The 21,479-nt window shown below is 35.8% G+C and overlaps 3 protein-coding genes across 3 annotated transcripts; all 3 read left to right on the forward strand.

Moving 5' to 3' along the window:
- Positions 1–870: 870 nt before the first annotated feature.
- Positions 871–1,685, forward strand: LOC113313762 (TATA-box-binding protein-like). The gene has a single exon (XM_026562552.1). It carries the CDS (start codon positions 983–985, stop codon positions 1,577–1,579), a length of 597 nt encoding a protein of 198 aa, XP_026418337.1. The 5' UTR covers positions 871–982; the 3' UTR covers positions 1,580–1,685.
- A 1,071-nt stretch (positions 1,686–2,756) lies between these two features.
- On the forward strand, positions 2,757–7,705 carry LOC113312562. Its single transcript, XM_026561305.1, has 10 exons — positions 2,757–3,020; positions 3,147–3,557; positions 3,658–3,811; positions 3,902–4,143; positions 4,226–5,148; positions 5,240–5,583; positions 5,705–5,968; positions 6,067–6,272; positions 6,349–6,923; positions 7,630–7,705. The coding sequence occupies exons 1-10, from the start codon at positions 2,757–2,759 to the stop codon at positions 7,703–7,705; spliced, it is 3,459 nt and encodes a 1,152-aa protein (XP_026417090.1).
- LOC113308095 (protein ORANGE-LIKE, chloroplastic-like) lies at positions 7,689–10,313 on the forward strand. The gene is made up of 8 exons (XM_026556570.1): positions 7,689–7,954; positions 8,050–8,164; positions 8,257–8,376; positions 8,483–8,569; positions 9,238–9,314; positions 9,459–9,586; positions 9,712–9,848; positions 9,999–10,313. Exons 1-8 carry the CDS (start codon positions 7,746–7,748, stop codon positions 10,074–10,076), a joined length of 951 nt encoding a protein of 316 aa, XP_026412355.1. The 5' UTR covers positions 7,689–7,745; the 3' UTR covers positions 10,077–10,313.
- The last annotated feature ends 11,166 nt before the right edge of the window (positions 10,314–21,479 follow it).

A 21,479-nucleotide genomic window follows, 5' to 3' on the forward strand; every position in this document is an offset into this window, starting at 1 on the left:
AAAGGGAGGGAGTCAAAATATTAGAGTAGGGATTGACTTTTTATAAAGTATTAAAATGTCTATAATATCATCTTTTTTCACTAACGATCAAGAAAACCTAAAATTAATTAGACCTCTCACGTTTTATTATGAACCTTATTTCAATTACCTCAACCTAACAGTATGGAAAGAATTTAAAATCGAGAAGTCATGTAGTCGACGTTAGAACCGCATATGAGTATTTTTTTATTTTGAAAGTAAATCATGCTCTAATGGACTTAGAATCATGATACCTTGTTGCAGTTCCTCGTGAACTCCCATCATGTGCTACTGTGCTTGGAAAGAAGAGGACATCAATATGAACATTTAAAGGAGGAAGGAAGCAGTGAAATTCTTGATCGAAAACGGTTTATTATATTAATGAAAGCAGGCTTAATCCATCCATGCTTTGTTGCTGTTTATATACAAAGAGCTAAAAAGTGATGAAAAGAAAACTCGCCATCTCCTTATAATATTAAATTAATAGTATATAACCAAAAATCAACCAAATGGAAGTTTAAATTAACTTTGATGTTCGTTGCAGCATGTGGTTTGCAAAATTGAAGATGACAACGAGGATAGATTTGGTATTTCGGAAAAAATAAAATACTTTTCACCATTTTGACTTCGACCATACATTGACCAAAACTTGTCGAATTTCTTTCTCTACTCAAATCCGTTCTTTCCTTATTATTAACATGACTCCTCTTTTAAACTTGTTGTTGTGGGAGACCTATGTGTGAGCTCAAATATAGAAGCCGCACAAACTTCTAAATATTGGAACGCGTTTCTTAGATGGTCTATAAATATGCTAGCTCAAGTCCTTATTTGCTCACAACACAGAATCACAAAACAAACCCTAGCTTCAAAATCATCTCCATCTTCTTCTGTTTTTATAGGCAATCATCTTCTTCGATATAGAAATCAATCCAATAGTTTAACAGAATTAGCTTTTGTAATTGGCATGGCGGATCAAGATATGGAATTGATCGATCATACGGATCATCCTTCAGGACTTGTACCCAGAATTCAGAATATCGTATCAACCGTCGACTTGGATTGCAAATTGGATCTTAAAGAAATAGCTTTGAAAGCACGCAATGCAGAGTACAATCCCAGGCGATTTTCCGCAGTTATCATGAGATTAAAAGACCCCAAGACAACTGGTTTGATATTTCACAGTGGAAAAGTTGTTTGTACTGGTGCCAAAACTGAAGAACAATCAAAGTTAGCAGCAAGAAAGTATGCTCGCATTGTACAGAAACTAGGGTTTCCTGCAAAATTCAAGGATTTCAAGATTCAGAACATTGTTACTTCCTGCGATGTCAATTTTGTTATTAGGCTCGAGGCCTTTCAATATTCTAATGGTGCCAGATTTTCCAAATATGAACCTGAATTATTCCCGGGTATGGTTTACAGGATGAAAAAGCCAAAGGTTACAATGCTTATCTTTGTGTCAGGAAAAGTAGTTATTACAGGGGCTAAGAATAAAGGTGAGGCATACACTGCGTTTGAGAATATCTACCCACTTCTTAGACAGTTCAGCAAAGCGGTTCACTAGATGTATGATTTCCAGGCCTGATGATGTCTGTATATTGAGGGTTTTGATCAGTTATATGCATCTTGCAAACACTTAAAGAGTAAATTGAAGGTATTGGAAGACTAATTTTGGGGGAAGTTGTGTCAACATCAAAATCAAAGGTTCTAGGTAGTGCAATTGTTCTTGAAGCAGTCAATCTCCTAGTAATCTTTAATATTTTGATTTTGTTTGTACTGCCTTTCATTCAGTATTTCTTTTTGTAATGAGATTTTGTAAGGATTCTTTTATCTCTTGAATGCAATATATTTAGTTGAGCTTGAATGCTGCCTTCAGGGTTAGCATCAATTAAAATTTTACCCCACTAGGTTTTGAGTCTTTATGTTAAGTATTGCCACTTTTGTCATCTACCTGTATTTCTATAAACAGATTAAGCAATTGAAACTAGAATTTGATGCACCAAATCAAGCACATTACGTATACACGACATATTTGTTTATATCGCTTTGGATTGTTAAGTTGTTAAGCATTAGTCCATTACTTATTGTACTGCTATTTTGCAGCCGACTCATGAATCTTAAGATCATATAATGCCATGCACCTAGGGATGAAATGTAACATCATGTCCTGGTCATAGTCTTGTAGATAGTAAAGGTTGGTATCTGTCTCTTGCAGTTTACTTAGCAAGGATTGGTTAAGACAAGAATCTATGTTTCTAAAATGAACATAAAAACAAACTGTATTTTGTCAGCTTTGTTCTCTTAATAGAAACAGACCAATATAATCTTTATAGCATATTGAATAGAATATGCAACTTACTTCTCATTGGAAAATTCTCTTGATAAGAATACAATCTTGACTCTTGAGTGCATTTAGTAGGCTTTATCGTCTGAATTGTAAGTCCAAAACGGATTCCCAATAACTAAGAAAAACTTGAATCTTCATTGTTTCTTCTATCAGCTAGCTGTTTTGTCTCATTGATAAAGCCTTATATCTACAAAACACCTGTTCCAATAAAACAATCTAGAATATTCATCTTTGGTTTCCTCGAAGAAGCCGTTAATTTAGATGATTCGTTGGGAAGTTTTATAAAAGACCATGCAGGGGCCAAATCATTTATCCCAAACATGACTTGGATGATTGCTGAAACTTAAATCAGCTGCTTTACAAGACTTCCACATTACAAGTTTTGGTTTATAAAATGGAAAGAGAAAATGGCGAAGTAGAAATGTTTGGTGATGGAGATGAATTTGGTTATGATGCTGTTGTTATTGGGTCAGGATATGGCGGTTCTGTTGCGGCTTGTAGGTTGTCCATGGCGGGAGTTAACGTCTGTTTAATAGAAAAGGGTCGAAAATGGGAGGCTCAGGACTTTCCAACCACCTGTTTCAAAGTCATATCTGAGCTAAGGATGGAAAACAAGAACTTGGGTGTCAGTTTTGGCCCAAAAGATGCTTTGTTTCAGGTGCATTGAAATTTAAGCATCTCCAGTCCTACTATTTATAGTAGTAGCAGTAGTTTAATTTGTATGCTCAGCTCTCAAAGTTTACAGATTCTAGAATCTTCTTAAGCTAATGTTGTCAAAGTGTAGGTACATGTACAGGATAATTCCCTAGCGGCACTCGCTTGTGGTCTTGGTGGAGGCTCACTAGTAAATGCTGGAGTAATGATTCCAACTCCAGTTACTGTAAGACGGAACTCGAAATGGCCAAAGGAATGGGAACATGACTGGGATATTTGTGAAGCATCCGCGTCATCTATGTTGAGAGCACAAAGTATACCAGTTGAATTCCCTAATGCTAAAGTCATGAAAGAAATAGTTGAAGATGAAATAGAAGAGTGTTACCCCAACTCCATCAAGTTAAGCATGAATTTCAACGACGAAGAAACACAATCCTCTATAAAGATGGGTAGCTGTTTAGCTTGTGGAAATTGCCTTTCCGGTTGTCCTTATAATGCTAAAAGTTCAACAGACAAGAATTATTTGGCTTTAGCTGTCCAGGTACAAAATTTTTGCTAGATTACAGTACTGTGTTCTCTATCACTTTTTACTTCTTTTTCATTCCCACCTCTTACAATACAATTCTTGTTTCCACTTGCAGTTTGGTTGTACAATAAAAACAGAATGTGAAGTTCAGTTTGCTGTTGAAGAAATTTCTGAAGGCGTAAACAGGAATAGCAGAAAGCGGAACCGTAGATGGAGAATTTATTACAATGACATTGATTATGTAGCCTCTGATTTTATAGTGATCTCAGGTATGATATTTTTGTGAAATATTCATTAATGTACTAGTTTTATTCTGAAGTACAAGAAGGGTCAAACATATTTGGATTGTGTTTCTTCAGCCGGCGTTTTCGGCACAGCTAAGATACTTTTCCAGTCAGAAAGAAGAGGACTAAGAGTGTCAGATCAGCTTGGTTGTGGATTTAGCTGTAATGGTAATAATGTTGGTTTCCTAATTGGTAGTCCAGCTCCACTGAATGCTCATGGATTGGACAAACAGCAATTTTCCAAGATACCATTTCAGAATCGTCCTGGACCATCAATTTCTGCATCATACACTTCTTCTTTGGGGTTCACTATCCAGGTAAGAACCTTCTTTCCTTGCAAAATGAGAGTTCAAGTACATTATGTCAGAAATCACTCAAGTTACCTATTTCTTTATCTAGAGCGCCGTACTTCCTGCAGCATTCCCGTCACTGCTATTCAAGGGAATAACAACTTATGGATGGCCAATTGGTTGCTGGTTCTTACATGGGTTGATAGACAAACTGAAGCGCATGATGCGTGTAAAAGATAGTCAAGCGGTGGTGCTTAACGTCATGGGACATGATGATAGTGATGGAAGAATTACACTTGAAGAGAACACAAACAAGATTTGTTTTAGTCCACCTCGCGATCCAATACTCAACCGAAAAATCCAAGCTTTTCAAAAGCTTACTAAGAGATTAGGAGGAATCCTTTTCATTTCCAGGTACAGAAGCACATCGGTTCATCTCTTAGGTGGGTGCAATGCTTCGTCAGATCCATCCAAAGGCGTTTGCAACTCCAATGGTCAAGTTTTTGACCCTCGAAGTCCCTCATCAGTGCATCCAGGTCTATATGTATGTGACGCATCCTTGATTCCATGTTCCATTGGCATAAATCCGTGCCTTACTATTGCTACAGCTGCTGAGCATGTAAGTCGAAACCTAGTTCAGGATGCTCTTATGTACAAGAGATCTACCTATCCAACTGAAATTCCCACGCCAAAACTCGGTGCCTGCAAGAAGTTAGAAACCGGAATGGAACCAGCTGTCATCATTAGAGAGACCATAACAGGTTATTTGGGTGGTATGCCATGTACAGCATATCTGACAATGAAGATGAATTCCAGTATCCAGAAGGGACCAAATGAATCGAATTCGGTTTTAAGCGAATCTCATCCACTTCTTAGAGGACTTGTTGGTGGGTATGTTGTTCTGAAAGCTGTGGAGAAGGATAAACTCTATGTAATCAGCGGAGAAGTCGACATGTGCAGAGTTGATAACAAGACTCCTTACACACAATACATGTATTACCATCTCATCCTTGCATCCGCATCTGGTTCAAGGTATATGGAACAAAATGTTGATTTCATTTTTTTTCCCTCTCTTGATTTGTATGCTTCTTATAGACGAATCTAAGAAAATGAGGTAATGCAGATATGTTCTGGAAGGGAGGAAGATAATGAATCCATATCTCCTTGCCTTATATGCATGGAAGGAAACTACAACTCTACATGTAACACTAAAAAGAATCAATGAGCGCAGTTTAAATTCCGAGACAATGGATATAAAAGGCGAGCTGCATCTTTCGGTTGTTAATCTTCTAAAGAGCTTGATAATCTTGGAAGGTAACAAGAAAGGAAGATTCATATGTCTACTATTACAATCCTTCCGGAGAACTTATATCTTACAGATACCCAGAGGAAACCCTGTGCACATATCTTCCCTGGGTTTTTGTCAGAAGCCTTATCCGAAGAGTGATATCCATGAGATGATGACAGGTAATTATAAAGACCAACATTTCCAGAAGTTCCAGAAGTGACTCCGGTCTCACAGATTTCAATTTTTTTTTCCTGTAATCTGGACGTAACTTACAGCTTGGTATATTTGTAAGATTTGCAGAAGATGGGTGCATGATCAGCTGTAGACAATGGAAATGCGAACTGAATGAATTGAAGCACCAAGAGCAGAGACGGAAAAATCCGGTTCTCCTGATTAATGGGTACTCCACTGAGAGTTTTTGTTTACCGACTGAACCAAAAGATTTAGTTAGAACTTTACTCGAAGAAGGATACGAAACTTGGTTACTTCAAGCTAGATTACATCCTTTTCATCCTTCAAATGCTTTCACAATTGAAGATATCGGGAAGTTTGATATTCCTGCAGGTAAAGACAGGGATAAATTTTCATTTCCTCCTAGACTAAGTGCATGAACAAATTCATAAGCTTATAATAGTGGTTTGTTTTGTTTAATTATGTCGCAGCAATCTCAAAGATTCTTGAACTTCATGGAGATTCTGTAAAAGTTCATGTCGTGGCACATTGTGTTGGAGGCTTAGCAATTCACATTGCTCTCATGGGAGGTCATATCTCCACAACACATATTGCATCTCTTTGTTGCACCAATTCCTCAATGTTCTTCAAGCTCACTATGTCTTCGTTAGTAAAGATGAGACTTCCTCTTATCCCTGTAAGTCTCTCACTCTCTTGCTCTCTAACTTGATCTGGAAACACACATGATACTGATATCACTTATCAACCTACAGATCTCAATGAAAATACTAGGCATTAACACGGTCCTACCGCTGTTAGCAACTTCAAAGACAACAAGTCTCCGTCATCGACTGCTAAAATGCATAGCTCGGTTTATCCCTCGATACGAACGGTGCACACTAGATGAATGTGAAGTCTTTTCAGGCATATTTGGCAACACATTTTGGCACAAAAACATAACCTCAACAATGCACCAGTGGCTAAACAAACAAAGTTTACCACATCTTCCAATGTCCGCTTTCCCACACCTTCGGAAAATCTGTTTATCTGGTTTCATTGTAAACTCTGATGGTACCAACACGTATTTGGTACATCCGGAGAGAATGAAGCTTCATACAACATATATTTCTGGTGGAAAAAGCTTACTGGTAACACCGGAAACTTCGTTTCTAGCTAATCAGTATATGAAGTTGCACCAACCTGGTTATAAACATACAAGAGTGGTTTTAGAAGATTTTGGGCATTCAGATCTTTTAATTGGTGAAAATTCTTGGAAATTTGTTTTCCCGCATATTTTATCTCATATGGAATCATCTGAAAATGAAGAAGTTGGTGTTCAAGAAAGCAGGTACAGAAAGGAAACCTTGTCATGGAGTAAGGATCCCTACCAAGAAAAGAACTCCCCATTTGAAATCACAGTTACTCCTTCCATACTTTTTTGGTTTTTGATACCGTGTTTATTTCTTGTTATGCAAATATTATACTCCATCTGTTTCTGGAAAAGAGATATTTTTACTTTTTCAATTTGGACGATTTTTAGACTAAAATGAAAAGGTGAAAATATCTCTTTTCCAAAAACAGAAAAAGTACTGATATTGATATTTTCAGCTCAACATAATTTTTTTATGTAAACAACTGTTTCCAAGGTGATTTGAGGATATATTTGCCACATATAATAAAAATAGAGTGCAGTTTATGTTTGAGGGAAAAATCCAGTGACATTAGTAAGTACGTTGGCATTTTAAGGTGAACCTAACTTTTAATGCTGTGTGATACTTGTACACGCACTCCCATTAAAATTTAGTGCATTCTGTTGCTGAAATTACGCCACACCCGGACTGCCAGTGCAACTGGTGTGTGCCCAATTTCCCTCCCTGAATTCCCTAACCGTTAAACGGTTTAATTATGTGAAACCGGGAAATGAACCACCGCCGTCCGCAGAGCTACACTGTCGTTTTACAGGCTTGGGATCCTTTCCGTAGATACTCTCCTAGTTGTCGGGTAGCAAGAGTGGAATCACATTTTTGACCCATATGGTACACGTGGCATTGCAGGGGAGTGAAATGGATCTGGACTGGAGTTGGTTTATTACCCACCTCCAGGGTCAGAAAATTTCAGACTCTTATCTAAAATGAGTCGGTTGGATTGTTGAGAGCTGAGAAAGAAAGAAATGAATTCCTCCATTGCTGTATTCTCTCAAGCTCCATCATCTTTATGTTCTTCTTCAAAGCTTGATTCCTCTAAAACCCTAATTTTTCTATGCGACAGAAGAAACCGTAATTGTTTTGGATTTCACAAGAGGAATTATGGGTCTAGGATCATCTGTTCTGCAGGGGATAATACTTCTAGTTCCATTCCAGCAGGAGAAAACAGCTCCAGGTTTGAGATTTTTTTTATGGGTTTTTGAAAATTGGGGTTTAATTGGCTTACTTTGAGATGGAACTGAGAATGAATTTTGCAAATTTGATTGACAGCTTCTGTATCATAGAAGGACCAGAGACTGTTCAAGATTTTGTTCAGATGCAATCAAAAGAGATTCAAGATAACATTAGGAGTCGTCGTAATAAAATCTTTTTACTCATGGAAGAGGTGAAATTTTTGAACATTTTGAAGCCAAAATCTGATTTGATTTACTGTTCAAATTCAGCTCATTTAGTAGTTTATACTCTTGTTCACTTCAGGTGAGGAGGTTAAGGGTACAACAGCGTATAAAAAATGCCAAAGCTCTTGATGAGAGTAGTGATGAGGAGGCAAATGAAATGCCTGATATCCCTTCAACTATTCCTTTTCTCCCTTTTGTGGTAATTTCGAAATTTGGGTTTCTTCTTTCAATTTTGCTTCTGCTTTTGATTTTTATTAATACGTCTGTCTGAGAGTTAAGCTTCATAATTTGTTTCGTTCATGTAGACACCAAAGACTTTGAAGCAGCTTTACTTAACAAGCTTTTCATTTATATCTGGGATTATTCTCTTCGGTGGTCTTATAGCACCCACTGTAAGTTGCAGATTTATATTCATGTCTATATATGAACACCCACTTATGTTTGACTTCCTTGGCTTGTGTATAAGTATATTCTACCCGATTCTTCTGCTAAGTCCCCCGATCGTGAGTACAATTAACAATAGATATTGTAATCTATGCTCTGACTTATATGTACCTATACTCTACCCTCAGCTTCATAATGAGCAGTTTGTTCATTGAAAATATGAAGCCTAATGAGCAATTTTAGTCAATATGTTTTATGAACTCTGGGTGCTTGAAGGAGTGCCAACCTTGATAATGAGGTCCTTTAGCAAATTTCTGCACTAAATTTCCTTGAGAAGCCTTCTTATGAATTAAACTTTGTTACTGAAAGAACCTTTTATGATAGATGATCCAAGTACTAGCATCTGAAGCTTAAAATGCACGAACCGGGCTAGTAAAGTTGCTGCTACTTATACTGTCGAAATGAATTCTTAACTGTAATACTTAATGCATATATTACACTTGAGAAGAAACATTATACTGGCATTAAGGAATCCCGGTCAGATACTCACAGGAAGACGTTTATTATAGAGTATAAAAACATAGATTAATCTGTTTTGGAGTGAAGGCGTAGGTTATTATGTTCTCTTTATGGTAACAGTAAATGGGTTTAAAGTTGGTTCATTTTGCTGTTGCAGCTTGAGCTGAAATTAGGGATTGGTGGCACGTCGTATGAAGATTTCATTCGCAGTCTTCATTTGCCATTGCAATTAAGGTACGTAATAGTTAATACTTAATTCAGTTGACTAGTACAAGCTGAGGAGTTTGTATTCTTATCCAGTTAAAAGGGAATTCTTTTGTGTAAATATAGATTGCATTTTGCTTTTGAGTGGGCTGACAATGTTTACTTGTTTGACAGTCAGGTCGATCCCATTGTTGCATCCTTTTCAGGAGGAGCAGTGGGAGTCATTTCAGCTTTAATGTTGATTGAAGTCAACAACGTTGAGCAACAAGAGAAGAAAAGGTGCAAGTACTGCGTCGGAACTGGTACATATCAAGTCCTTTAGATTGTCTTTTCACTAACTATTTGCTTAATGTATCAAATAGTAAACTTCCTGTTAGAAGGGAGAAGTGGTGAATATTTTAGTATATGCTAACTTGAGCACTCGCAGGATACTTGGCATGTGCAAGATGTTCTGCCAGTGGAGTATGTTTGAGCATTGAACCAATCTCAATAAACGGTGCTTCTAATCGTCCATTGCGTGCACCAACAACCCAAAGATGTCCAAACTGCTCTGGAGCAGGAAAGGTAGAAATATTATATCTTTCAATCTGTTTAGTGGTAAAAAATAGCTTAACTGCTTGAACAGGCCCAGTTTGATATGCTTTGGGTATTCAGAATCTTAATGCTGATGAAGTTTTTCCTTTCTTTTGAAAATATTTTTACATATTTGTGTAGGTGATGTGCCCAACATGCTTATGTACTGGAATGCTTATGGCTAGTGAACATGACCCTCGAATAGAACCCTTCGAATGAAACTAACCCGAGCCTACTTTTCAACATCAATAAATTACTGTTTATATCTGTTTGTATTTGCATTTGCATTTTGTAATATGATGTAGGTATGGCAAGAACGGATTCAGCTTCAGGTTTTCAATGCCCTGAACTAAATTCTTATGATATAGATTGTAGGGTTGAAATTAAATTGGTGAATGTTGTATTTATTTATTTATTGATGAAATCAATACAATTCTATTTGCCACTGTTATTGTACAATTGTCTCTTAACATGACCTTCCTGAATATGAGAAACTTTGCCCTAAATCCAAAAACTACAAACACCAAAATCCTATGTACAAGTTTTTCTCTCACATCGATATTGATCTTTACAGTAGAACTCCGACCCTCCCTGCAAAGAGACGGGATTCCTAAACACAAGGATTTACCACTTTCTAGGTTAGATTATCTCTATGCCTCTGATAACACTTGACCCCTAATAACACTTTACTCTGGAAACAAGTTTCCTAACTTGGCCCGTAAGTTCCTAAACTTTAGGAACAAGTTTACACAAGTTAAAGTTTAACCATAAACCCCTAACTTTAACCACCGACTGATTCCCACAATTTTTCACCTCGCATCATGTTTCCAAGCATGAGACAATCACATGAAAATCACCTCCATCTTCCGCTATAGCTGGTTCACCATCTTTATATACCTGTAGAATTACTTTTGAAGCTCGTATCCGAATTTCCATCTTCATAGAACCATCTCTTCGATCAAAAATACCATGATAGATTAAAGTCTTCAAACCATCTTTTTCTTGAAGAACACTTGTGGAACTGGCCACGTTTCACAAACACCATGAAAATCTTTAATCATCACCAACGAATCCTTGCACAGACACCGTTGATCACCAAGAGATTCATCCAGCAGAATCACTACTGGCTCCACCTAACCAGTAAGCTAACAACATATTGAACTCTGACCCTGGAAAAAAGAATTAGTCTCAATATCATACTCAAGCACATGTCATTATTACTGTGTATCTTAAACAAACCGTCAGATACCCACACTGTGATTAACATGTTTAATCCTTTGAGTGGTTCCCAAAACCATCAAAAATATGACACACTCTTTACCACCATCACAGCCAACATACTCGCTCATAATAGTATCGTGGTGCATGCTTTCGATATCGGGCACACTCTTGATATTACGTGCAAGCCGTCAAGAATATTTTATTTTAAAACATAAATATATAACATCTCATACATAACTTCGAAGCTTTGATGGTCCTGCTTTTACATGAGACCTCACAACCCGATCCTTTATTCAAGCTTTTTAACACCCTTCAAGAAATATATATGCATTCTGCCTCATTCGGCCTTATTCTGCATCCCATATGACATCATAAAATCCTCTCTCTACAACTTTTTCTCTTACACCGATACTGACCTTCACGGTAGCACTCGACCCTCCTACAAAGAGACCAAAATCCTAAGCAGATTTACCACTCTTCTAGGTTAGATTATCTCGACATCTCTAATCATAATCCCATATAGAGGGAAAAAAACTTGTCCCTTAAGAACACTTTACTTTGAAAACATGAATGCTTGCTAACCCCTCACTTATACCCTTCCAGACTCAAAAATCTTCCAGATTGGTACCCAACAACCTTTGCCAATTTCCCAACAAGAATGCTTGCTAACCCCTCACTTATACCCGTCCATACCCAAAAAACCTTACTCGTGTCAACAATAAGAAGCGAATTAGTAATAGGAAAGTATTTGCATTTCAAGATTCTAGAAAAATAAGAATTAGGTTGCTCTAACATTCTCCAAGCAAGCTGACAAAGAAAGGCCTTATTCAGAATTTCGGTTTTTCTAATGTTCATACCTCCCAAAACTTTAGGCTGAGTTATAGAGTCCAAATTTTAAGATAAGTACCTTTATTAGTAGCTTTCTTGTTTCCACCAGATATCACACTGGATAGCGTTCACCTTTTTAGTAAGTTGTTTAGGCATTGGGAAAACAACAAGGTGGTTGCGATGGTAGAGTACCTAAAACTGTTTGAGTGCCAATTGTTCTCCCTGATTAGTTCATGTATTTATACTTCCACTTGGAAAGTCTGTCATCAAAGTTACCTAATAGATGAGCAAAAGTGTCCATCTTATTCTTCTGAATAAGGAGAGTAACGTACAATCATAGCTTTTTTATGTTGAGAATACTCACAATATCATGTTTAATCCTATTATTAGTCTTGAGGCTAACCGTAATCCCTGACTTCTCAAAGTTTATATACTGACTAGAGAATAAACTAAATTATGGATAAGCCTATGCATAATATGTTCTAGCCTTAGTAAAGATCAAGTAGTCATCTGTAAAAAGGAGACGGGATATCACAGGACTATCTTCAGTGACTTTAATTTCATTAATGACTTTATCTCTTTCGGCATTAAGTAAAGACCTAGACAACGACTCCACACATATTGTGAAAAGGTACGGAGACAAGGGATCCCCTTGTCTCATACCACGATTCATATTTGCAATTTATTATTAAATTCTTTGAATTTGTTATGATAAATACAAATAGATAGACCGGAAAATAGTCTAAAGAAAAATCAGTATGTTCTAACCTTCGATAAAGTTCTTTAAACGATGTCCTCGTCTAATCTTCAATATTTAATTATTATTATTTTTTATCTTAGAATAAAAAAAAATGCTTGTTACATGAGAGTTCCAAACACACCCAAGAAAATAACTAGATTCTTTACTAGGAAATAAGTCAATAGAAGGTACTTTCTCGTGAGGAGATACACTAGTCAAGAATAGAGTCGAAATTTCTGCGAAAGGTTGTATTTCATATTTTGATAGTGGCCTTGATTTCGATGGACACCTGAGATGGAGAACGCCTTCGGCTTCGAAGGATTTAATGGTTGCGGAAATTACTACCTAAAAATCGAGTAATAACCAATAAGTCTCACTGTTGTTCGGTTATACTAGATTGATCTTCGATGCAATTTATTTGGTTTATTGGCGTCAAATCCGCTAGCAATTTTCATAGATCTTCATCACTTTGTTAATGTCATCCCAATATTTCTTAAGAAAGTAAGACATCAAGCTGTGAAGCATTTACTGAAAGCTGCAACATTTGATCCTAATCGAAAATTTTGCAACAAACTATATGTTGTAATAAGAAGTTATCAAAAAAAATATTATCTCCTAAGGTCATGTTGTTTAGGTTTTTGAAATTAATTTTCTCATTCAGAATCTTCTCTAAGTTCGAAAATGTTTAAGCTGTATATATATGAAGTAAAAATAACTTCCATATTCAAGTTTATACATGTTTAATATTCGAGAAGTAGATAATGATCCTTAAAAAATATCTAGCATTCTTTTTTTATATAGTTTGTCATCAACTATTTACAATACATATAAGGTTGGTAGAATCGATCACAACTTATATTGTGAGGTTGGTAGAACCGATCCCAAGGAGCAAAACCGAGTTTCCAATATTCACATATCTCTATATGTTTTGTGTGAAGCTTGGAATTAGGGTTTGCTGAGAAACTTCTAGATGTCGACATATTTGAACATGTACATAACTCTTATCATTAATTGTTCAAAGATATTCCTTGATACTCGAGGTGATCCCAGGACCAAAAAATTGAAAAGCATTTAATTATGATTTTCATAATATATGTTTTAATTACCAGCAATTAAAGCATATCCTCAGGAAAATATTATTAGGTAATGTGCTAGACTAATAATAGAAGTTTTCTAAGAGAGTTTTCGGAAATATGGTTAGGTAATTAATTGGAAATATGAAAACCGAGATTAGGTACTTTAATGAGAATATCTTGAGAATATTTTCGGTTTTGGAATTTCCTTATTATCGAAACAACCTTGGTCTATAATTACTTGAGTTTGCATTTCTTGCAAACTATCCTAAGATCCAGGCAAACTTCATTCGTGTTGTTTCTGGTGGAACCGTCTATTTGGAGAGGAAAGTACCCTAGTTAGGCGAAATCTCTTACGACCGCTCGTTTAAAGACTTATGTGGGATCAAGAATCTCTACGAGTACCTTTGGTGGGAAACTAGATATTGCATTGTTATTTTAGTTTTCGGTTATTGATTTGATTAATTAATGGTTGTTGAAACTTTGATTGCACCTAGTTTGTTTATTCTTGAGAACCTTCTCTTATGATATAAGGATCACTCAAACTAGATCAAAGTATCGACGGGATCTTTAAAACCATTTTCGGATTTAAAGACATATTGTGATAATCCATTGTTAACAGACTCCGTTGTGTGTGTGATTGATCACAAGAGGATTCTAGCGGTGTTGTGCAAATTATTATTGAAGACAAAAGAAAATTTGAAGACGAAAAAGTTTTTGCTTATTAGTTTTCATATCTTGTGAATTGTGTGCACAAATCTTGATCCGTTGGGATCCAACTAGAATTGTGTTTATCTTTGATAGACTTGATTATCTTGTTGCGTGATATCATCACCTTATAGTTTCTCTTTGAGATCTATATTTATTGATTGCAAATTTAGAGTTTGGTTATTTCGGTAATCAAAGTGTAGATTGATTTAACTAGACAAAGGAGTTTATTAGATTAAACAGAAGAGCCTTTGTCAACGACTCATAATATATTATTACCAAGATTGAACAGAGTAATTACCAAACAGATTTATCCTTTACTGTTTGGAATACGATCAAAGGGATTGGTGATTCACGTGCGTGACTTTAGAATTCGAAGGCGCAGGGATACTGAGGAAACTAAGTAGCTAGGGGTGGTCTACTTGGTCTCAACTATACGAAGTTGGTATTATATTTTGTATAGCGGCTTAATTCTGAGAGTATTCAAAACTGGACAAGGACCCGGAGTGTTTCTGCATTTGCGGTTTCCTCGTTAGCAAAATTTTGATGTGTCATTTACTTTGTTTTCCGCATTATAATTGTCATTATAAATAAGTAAATAACACACGTACATTAAATCTAGTCACTTGATATTGATCCTATAGAGTTTCAGTTTAATACCGTACCTATTATCAAGTGATCACTTTGTCGTCGTATTATCTCGATTTCATATCCATAAACGATCACACAAAGTGAATACCATAGTGTATCGACTTTGTCCATAGAAGACCACACTTGGTATCTGACTTACATTTTGATGTTTAAAAGATTGTGGTGTATTTGGATATCCTCGTCTTTTCAACAACAATTATAAATAACTGAAAATTATACTTAGCTCAAACCAACGGTTGATGGATGTTTCGTATGCAGCAGCAATAATTGTAGCACAAGATAATAAGGGCATGTATGAGATACGCGGACCTAATAAAGACAATATCGCCTGCTGAGATGCTATAGCCATTGACGAGTTGCCTCTAGGATACAACTATTATTAGTATTTTTCGAGGTATCACACAAGGAAAATACTCTAAGATCTTAGCAATGATGTAAGATAGTGAACTCAAAAGGTTACAGCAAAAAAAACAGTAGCAGAGAAAAAATTAGAGAAGAATAAGTTTTTTTTTTTGTTTCTGTATCTTTCAAAAAATCTGAAGAATTTCTTTTATAATTTTCAAAACATAATAAACAAGAATAATCAGACATCAAAAGAGACGAAGAGATTCTTCATGCTTAAAATCCAGTGAGAAATTATATGATGAATGGACTCTCACTCATCTATCGAAACTTCTACCCATAAGGAGTCTTCCGGAGAAGTCATAGCTTCCTTATAGGTTTGGGGTTCAGACTCTACCGTAAGAGTCACAAATTCGGGACCAAAACTTGTCTCAGTTCTAACTATCTTGCTTCTTCTAGGTTCGGTCTCAGCCTCTAAATACGGGGGATGACTAGTCGAAGGAACATCTGTGAGATCATCATGGACCATTTTGCGAGGTCCAAACCTCAAAGGAAATATGTGTTCAAAAAACGCTGCCTCTTTAGACTCCATTACAGTGTTCATACCAATGTTATTAAGGTCAGAAATGATGACCATGAACCTATGTGCACTAGTATGCTCATGATAACCTAAGAAAACATAATCCACAGTTTTAGGTCCTATTTTGTTTCTCTTGGAAGGCGGAATGGACACCTTGGCCAAACACCCCCACACTTTAAAGTATGCATATGAAGGTTTTCTACCTTTCCATACTCATATGGAGTTTTATCATATTTCTCAAACGGTACTCGGTTCAAGATATAACAAGCAAAGAGAATTGCTTCCCCCCACATTTTTGAAGCTAACCCTGAATTGGTCAACATAGCGTTCACCATATCTATGAATGTTCGATTTTCCTTTCGGCTATACCATTTGATTCAGGTGAAGAAGTGAAGTAGTTTCATGTATGATGTCATTTTGTCTACAAAATTCTCTTATAGGTATTACATACTCACCACCACGGTCTGACCTGAGAGTTTTTATATATTTTAACACCTTTTTGGTTTTCTACTTCAAGTTTATATGATTGAAAAGCCTGTAAGGCCACATCTTTACTTCTAAGAAGATACACCTGACTGTACCGTGAGTAATCATCTATAAAAGTGATATACCATTTTTTACCACCTCTAGTCGGTATTGACTTCAAATCTCATAGATTTGAGCGAATTAGTTCTAAGGGAACTGTACTACGTTCAACCTTTTTGTTAAATGGTTTTCTTGCATATTTAGATTCAACACAAATTTCACATTTATGACCTTTGTCAATGTTTATTTTAAGAATGAAACTAGAAAGTCTTTCGATAAATTTGAAATTAACATGTCGTAGTCTATCATGCCAAACATATGAGGAGTCACAAATATAAGCAGAAGAAGATGCATTATTATTCATGTTTAAAGAAAGTACATTGATCTTAATCATGTTTTCAGTGACATAACCCTTTCCTACAAAGACACCACCTTTAGAGATTACAACATTGTCAGAGATAAGATGGTCTCTGAGATAAAATTCTTGCATATGTCTGGGACGTAATACACGTTATTCAATGCGAGAATTTTTCCTGAAGTGAGATTCAATTCAACCTTTCCTTTTCCCACCGCCACTTTCGCGGTGGAAGAGTTTCCTATAAACAATTTCTCATCGTCTCCTACTTTGACATGGGAGGATAAAGCATTTCTGAACTTGCAGACATGCTTGGTGTCTCCAGAATATAACCACAAGTATCTCACATTGGTCATATTAGATACAAGGTTGACTTTAGATACCATGCCAGTATAATATCCAGATTCATCTACTAGGTTTTCCTTATTTTTTTTGTTTTAGATCATTTTTGATTTTTTAGCCCTACAATCTTGGGACATATGTCCGGGTTTTCCACAGTTATCACAGTTACCTTTGATAGTGTTCTTAGAGGCACAACCCTTAGGTTTAAGTTGGTTACCTTTGGAGTTGCGATGTTTGTAACGTTTGTTACTATTTTTGCGGATTCAGATTTTCCACCATTCCTTTCTTTGGCGCAGCATTATCATCTAGGATATGAGATTTATTGGACATGTATTTGCTCAAAATAGGTTCTTGTCCTTGCAGTAGAGTAGTTTCTCAACTTGAATCTTATCCCCCAGTTCTACCATGGTGATTTCATGAGTCTTATGTTGCAGCCTCCTTTTGTACTCAGTCCACGAAGGTGGAAGTTTTTCAATAACGGCAGACACTTATAAAGCTTGATCAATAACCATGCTTTCATAAGAATTTCATTGATGATTAATTGAAGTTCTATGAACTGATCGACTACAAGTTTTATTCATTTTGTATTCAAGGAACCTATCCACCAAGAATTTCTTGCTTCCAGCAGCTTCAGCAAGAAATTTTTCTTCCAAAGATTCCCATAAATCAAAAGCAGAAAAATCCTCTTTTGCATTATAAAAATCATACTGTGAATCATCTAAGCAGTTAAGTATATGATTTTTACACATATAGTTTTTCCTGGTCCATCTATACAGTTCATATTCGTAACCATGTCTATGAAACCTTGGAGTGGGTTTTTCCAAAACAACTTTGTCTAGTCTTTGGTCTTAGAGAAAAAATAACATTTTCGATTACCAACACTTAAAATATTTTCCACAAAACTTAGCAGGTTTGTCAACAATATTTTTTCCCGTTGTTATTACAGAAGATAAAGTAGTGATATTGTCTTTAGATTGTTGGTTCTAGTAACAACAATTGTAAATAACTGAAAGTTATACTTAGCTCAAACCAATGATTGATCAATGTTTCGTATGCAACAACAATAATTTTAGCAGAGGATCATAGAGGCATGTATGAGATACGCTGACCCAAAGAAAATATCGCATGCTACTCCTCTAAACAGAGAGATGATATAATCATTGACGAGTTTCTCCAGGATACAACTACTGTTAGTATTTCTCGATGTAGCACACAAGGAAAATATTCTACGATCTTGGAAGTGATGTAAGATAGTGAAATCAAAATGTTATAGAGACACAAAACAGTTTCAGAGAAAAAATACGAGAAGAATAAGTTTTTTTTTTGTTTCTGTATCTTTCAAAAAATCTGAAGAGATTCTTCACGCGTAAAATCTAGTGAGAAATTATGTGTATGTGTGGAAAACACGTACCAAAACTTTCAGCAAAAAAATAGGATCTAATGCACCCACACCCACACCCAAGCCTGAGCCCGTGGCGTGAGTGCTTTGGTGCGAAGCATCGCGCATACGGGAAAGGTAACCTTATCCTAGCCTAGGTCTTCTCTCTCACACAAAAGTGTGTTGACCCAAAGGGATGTTCCCTTTATCTAAAACCCATGGTATTTAAGTCTAACAACTCTATAGGATTTAGTGTGTGTGAGACTAATGTTTTATCTATTCACGTGAAAAAACATATACTGATCAATAGGTCTAGGTATCAAATCATGGTCCATGTGATTTTTTAGTTTAAAAACAAAAACTGTTTTTCTAATAAAAACAAAAATGGTGATGATAGATGAGTAACTGTATCTCCCCCCAAAACAGACATTTTTGTTATCATCTTTGGACTTGGAAAACCCGGTGGTGTGACTGTCGCATGTACTACCCTCTGAGCTATCCGACATATCACAATAACTAGTTACTATCTTTCTCCATGATCTACCTCTATATGTGGAAACCATACAAATAAACCCCCTATCACCGTATGTTGTTGAAGTCGTATTACATACTGTTTCAATAAAGCCTCCTACACTTAATGCCGATAATAGTTTAAATTATAAGAACGATCACTCTCATGTTGATTAAGGCTATCCTGTTGTACGCTGAAAAAGTAATTTCTGAACACCAAATCACCATCATCCTCATCCTCATTATCATCTTCGAGAGACACGTTTAGGAGATTAAAAATCAAATTTCTCTTATCATGGTGATGAGCAGAGTGCGAAATAACAAATCTCATATTATCAACAACAATGGAATGGTAGCATAATTTGCAGATGCAAGTGAATTGACATGGATCTTTAGTAGATACTCTGGCGAGAATATTATCGATTACTAACTCCCGAGGCAGATATGGAGGAGAAACATCATTTGTTGTATTGTTCATCACACTTCTCATCTGTTTAAGACGATTCAAATCAAAACTAATAGACAACGTAAATAAAGTATCACCCCGATTATAGAATTTCAACAGAAAACTGATCAAAATTCGTTATATGATAATCAATTAAGCAAGATTTTTATGTAAAATTCACATAAATAAAAAAATAATCTAAAACCTCGTTAAGTCTGAAGAAATAAAATTCCGCTGGTAACATCTTAAAGATTATAAAATAAAATACTGGAATTGCTTCACCGATTTGATATCTTGAAGCTTGATCTATAATAATACGAAATTATAACAAAATTTGAACAAAAAATTACTATTAGTTGAGAATCTTTTTTTTTCCCGTAATTTTTGGTAGCTTCAGTTTTTTTGCTACAACCTACATCAAAAGTAGATCAGTAATTGAATTAGCAAAACATTGAAGAAGAAGAATTGAATGAAGATGGAGAAAAAACACAGAAGAAAAAAGCTTCTAGGATCTCACCATCTTTATTTGTTTCATGAGGAAAAGTTTGAAACAAAGTACTAAGCTTCCAATCCAAGGTTCCAGAAGAAGAATTACTCTGTCGGGAAACCAATGAGGCATACCCGGAAAGCCGACCACCGCAGGTGCGTCCATGTGTGGAACTTGAATTAAATTCAAGTTTTACTCCATACTATGAAAGTTAGTCCCAAAATATTGGAAAGAGTGTTTAACAAACCACTACGTAAAAGTATTTCCATACGAATTGAAGTGCTTTTCACTAACATTTTATTTGGTATAGTAATGGTGTATGTACTTAGTTAGAAGAAACAGAAGCTGATTTTCAACATTTCTAAATACCTTAATGTTGAGTATGTGAAAATTGAAGATGTCATTCATAGAATATGAATTATATGCTACTAGATATGATCAACATGCTTCATTTTCCAACTGATTTAAATAATTGTTTCTTTCCACGACATCCTCCTGTAATAATAATAAAATTTTAGTTTTTTTTTTTTTTGCACAATTTCATCATGACTAAGGCTCTGGTATACTTTCGATTTCCACGATGAGAACATACCAAGTGAGGTTAAAGTGTTGCTGACTTCTTGTCATCATATTCATACTCTTTCATGGGTTCTTCAACTATCTGCAGATAAATAATAAACACCGCGCGGAATATGAATTTAAGATTAACCATAATATTAACTTTAGCAAGTAAGTCAGAAAACAATACACTTGTGTTTCAAAAAATTAAAGAAACACCTTCAGATATTTTAGAAATGGTGTTTCTTATGGTAGTAAGAAGAGAAGAGCATGCCCTTTTACACATTCACCACGAGCTGTTCGACCAACCTTATGAATATACTTCTGAACAGTGGAACACAAACACAAAATCTAAGAAATGCAATAAAAAGAATCACCTTGTGGAAGAAAAAAGAAAGTGTAGAAAGACATGGGTCCAAAGATAAGGCTCATATGAAGGATCATACGGTACGATCCATTCTTACAAGTTTGATATACATATAAAGGATAAGAGTAAGAATTTGATAGGCGCATTTATGTGCCTAAATTGTCCTCAATGTTTCGTATTGTTGGTACTCGTTTTCGTCCTTATTATGGTGTTTTGTGTATTTTTAGGTATTTTTGGAAAATAAATATTGTTGGAAAAATCGGATCGAAAAATCACTCGGAACACCCCCGGAGGACACTTGCTATACGGAGCCCAGATTTGGTTAAGGGGCACCTCAATTACTAAGGGGCACCCCAAAAAGACAGCTGCTATTCGCACCCCACAACTGGTTAGGGGGACACCATCTTCTTCGTTTGAAACTTAAAAATTGGCGGGAAAAATGTGGCAGCTCTCTGAGAATTTTCGATCGAAATTTGAAGATGTTATAGTGTGATTCAATGGCTAAAACTTCAC

This window comes from Papaver somniferum, chromosome 9 (genome assembly GCF_003573695.1).
Source record: "Papaver somniferum cultivar HN1 chromosome 9, ASM357369v1, whole genome shotgun sequence".
Taxonomy (NCBI): Eukaryota; Viridiplantae; Streptophyta; class Magnoliopsida; order Ranunculales; family Papaveraceae; genus Papaver; species Papaver somniferum.

Excerpts from the sequence above, each read along its gene's own strand:
- LOC113312562 (XM_026561305.1), top strand. The coding sequence starts at position 2,757 with ATGGAAAGAGAAAATGGCGAAGTAGAAATGTTTGGTGATGGAGATGAA. Across the intron at positions 3,558-3,657 it reads ATTTGGCTTTAGCTGTCCAG|TTTGGTTGTACAATAAAAAC; the intron begins GTACAAAATTTT and ends TTCCACTTGCAG. Across the intron at positions 4,144-4,225 it reads CTTTGGGGTTCACTATCCAG|AGCGCCGTACTTCCTGCAGC; the intron begins GTAAGAACCTTC and ends TTCTTTATCTAG.
- LOC113308095 (XM_026556570.1), top strand. The coding sequence starts at position 7,746 with ATGAATTCCTCCATTGCTGTATTCTCTCAAGCTCCATCATCTTTATGT. Across the intron at positions 8,570-9,237 it reads GTGGTCTTATAGCACCCACT|CTTGAGCTGAAATTAGGGAT; the intron begins GTAAGTTGCAGA and ends TTGCTGTTGCAG. Across the intron at positions 9,587-9,711 it reads CAAGTACTGCGTCGGAACTG|GATACTTGGCATGTGCAAGA; the intron begins GTACATATCAAG and ends GAGCACTCGCAG.
- LOC113313762 (XM_026562552.1), top strand. The coding sequence starts at position 983 with ATGGCGGATCAAGATATGGAATTGATCGATCATACGGATCATCCTTCA.